Raw genomic sequence first — 2,500 nt, forward strand, 5'->3', positions numbered from 1 at the left:
TTTTGCCTGTTTTTGCATTTGTATTGTACTTGTTTTGTTCATATATATGTGAAAAAAGCATAAATGCACCTTCTGTAATGCCAAAGCAAATTCCTATATGTGTGAAGCATAATGGCAATAAACGTTATCTGAATCTGAATCTGAATCTGAGTGTGTGTGTGTGTGTGTGTCTGTGTAGTGTGTGTGTGTCTAGTATGTGTGTGTGTGTGTGTGTGTGTGTGTAGTATGTGTGTGAGTGTGTGTGTGTGTGTGTAGTGTGTGTGTGTGAGTGTGTGTGTGTGTGTGTGTGCAGTACTCACGGCGGCCACCAGGCTGTTCTCGGTGATGAAGGTGAGGCAGAGCAGCGGCAGCGTCTCTGAGGACAGGCTGCTGACCCTGGAGCAGACAGAGAGAGACGGGGGGTCAGGACACACACACACACACACACACACACACGCACGCACACACACACACGCACACACACACACACACGCACACATGCACACACACATACACACTACACACGCGCGCACGCACACTACACACGCGCACGCATGCATGCACACTCACACACGCACACGCACGGGCGCAAACGCGCACACACACCCACTACACACACTACACACACACAGACAAGACACTCTAGTCACACACACACATGCCTCTTCTCTCTTTCACCACACACACACACCCACCCCACCCCACCCCCCTCTCCCCCCTCCCTCTCTTACGTGCTGGTCTTGCCTCCCTCGGCGATGGCCACGGTGGAGTCGTGGGAGGTCCAGGCCAGCCTGTTGCCGCTGTGGGAGAAGCAGACGCTGTGGACCCAGCCCCCCCCCGCTCCGGCCCCGGCCCCCTCCCCCGCCCCCGCCCCCCCCGCCGAGGCCCCCGACTCAAACATCACCTCCCCGAACGGCATCTTGCTGCCCCACACTGTGGGCCCAGGCTTCTCCTCCACCTCCTTGATGTAGGCCGAGAACACCCTGGGGGGGGGGGGGGGAGGAGAGAGAGAAATGGGGGAGAAAGAGAGGGATAGGGAAAAGAGAGAGAGATGTGGGAGAGAGAGAGAGACGTGGGAGGAAAAAGACGTTCTGAATGTACAACTTAAGCATTCCACAAATCATCTGTGTTGACGCTCTACACACATGCTGAAGCAACTTCCCTCTCTCTCTCTCTCACACACACCCACACACACACACACACACACACACTACCTGCATTTGAAGTCACATGACCCAGCGGCCAGCAGCACGTTGTTGGGGTGCCAGTCCAGACTGAGGATGGTGGAGCGGATCGGCTTCTTGATGTGTTTACACACCCACCTGGGGGGGTAAAGAACACAGTTGAGATGCGGTTGATATACGGTCGATATACGGTCGATATGCGTCGATATGCGGTCGACATACGGTCGATATGAGGTCGATATGCGGTCGAGATGCGGTCGATATACGGTCGATATACGGTCAATATACGGTCAATATACGGTCGAGACACGGTCCAAAAACAACATTCTAAAAACAAACTTCCAACGCGCCTTTCGTGTTAGCGAATACCGCTACGGACACACGGACGCTTTTTAAAAAAAAACACGGTCGAAGAGGTCACGGTCAGGCGGTTCCGCGGTCGCGGTCGTAAAGAAAAAACTCACCAGTCGTTCTCCTGCTCGAAGTAGCAGATGGAGATGAGGCGCGAGCCGCTGCCGACCGCAAACTTGTTCTCCCGGGGCGACCAGGCCACGCAGCGCGCCGCGCGGTTGATCCTGAGGATGACCAGGGTGGGCTTCCACGCCCCGCCCTTCAGGGACCACACGTAGGCGTTGCGGTCCGTGCCGCAGGTCACGATGCGGTTACTGTCCGGGGCCCAGTCGATGCCTGGGGGGGGGAGGGGGGAGGGGGGGGGGAGAGAGGGGGGAGGGCGAGGAGGGTCAGCCAGCTGTTAGACATGTGAGATATTAGCTGGTAGGTGTGTCTGATAGGGTAGGACTGGGTGTGTGTGTGTTTGTGTATCTGTATGTGTATGTGTGTGTGTGTGTGCGTAAGTGTGTGTATGTGTGTAAGTGTGTGTGTAAGTGTGTGTGTGTGTGTGTGTTCTCACCTGTCACCTGTCCGTTGTGTTCCTTCAGCTCGTGGATCTTGGTCCACTTGGCTCCGTCCCTCTGGTAGATGTGGACGTCGTGGTTGTTGGGACACAGAGCGATCTCTGGGATCACACACACACACACACACACACACACACACAAGCTGCTACAACGCTTCTGTTGTCTCTACAGAGGCTGTGTGTGTATGTGTGTATGTGTGTGTGTGTGTGTGTGTGTGTGTGTGTGTGTGTGTGTGTGTGTGTGTGAGGAACTGTTTGCTACTGTAGTGTGAGAAGCAAGGACGCATTCCTCTGACATAATCTATTTTCAGATACTGTGTGTGTGTGTGTGTGTGTGTGTGAGGCAGAGAGAGAGGGCTGTGTGAGGCCTGCAGACAGACATGGGGTCTCTCTTCTCTCTTCTGGGTGAGAGGTCTCGTGTTCC

General features: G+C 54.8%; 1 protein-coding gene across 1 annotated transcript in view; it reads right to left on the minus strand.

The window, feature by feature from the left end:
* arpc1b (actin related protein 2/3 complex, subunit 1B) overlaps positions 1–2,500 on the minus strand; it is a 7,464-nt gene that overhangs the window by 2,810 nt on the left and 2,154 nt on the right. The window contains exons 3-7 of the mRNA XM_080523728.1: positions 2,074–2,178; positions 1,628–1,850; positions 1,194–1,301; positions 711–962; positions 300–375 (exon numbers count right to left, since the gene is read on the minus strand). Of these exons, the coding sequence (XP_080379854.1) occupies positions 300–375; positions 711–962; positions 1,194–1,301; positions 1,628–1,850; positions 2,074–2,178 (764 nt within the window). The remainder of the gene's footprint in view (positions 1–299; positions 376–710; positions 963–1,193; positions 1,302–1,627; positions 1,851–2,073; positions 2,179–2,500) is intronic.

This window comes from Nansenia antarctica (genome assembly GCF_963989245.1).
Source record: "Nansenia antarctica genome assembly, chromosome: 2".
Classification (NCBI taxonomy): Eukaryota; Metazoa; Chordata; class Actinopteri; order Argentiniformes; family Microstomatidae; genus Nansenia; species Nansenia antarctica.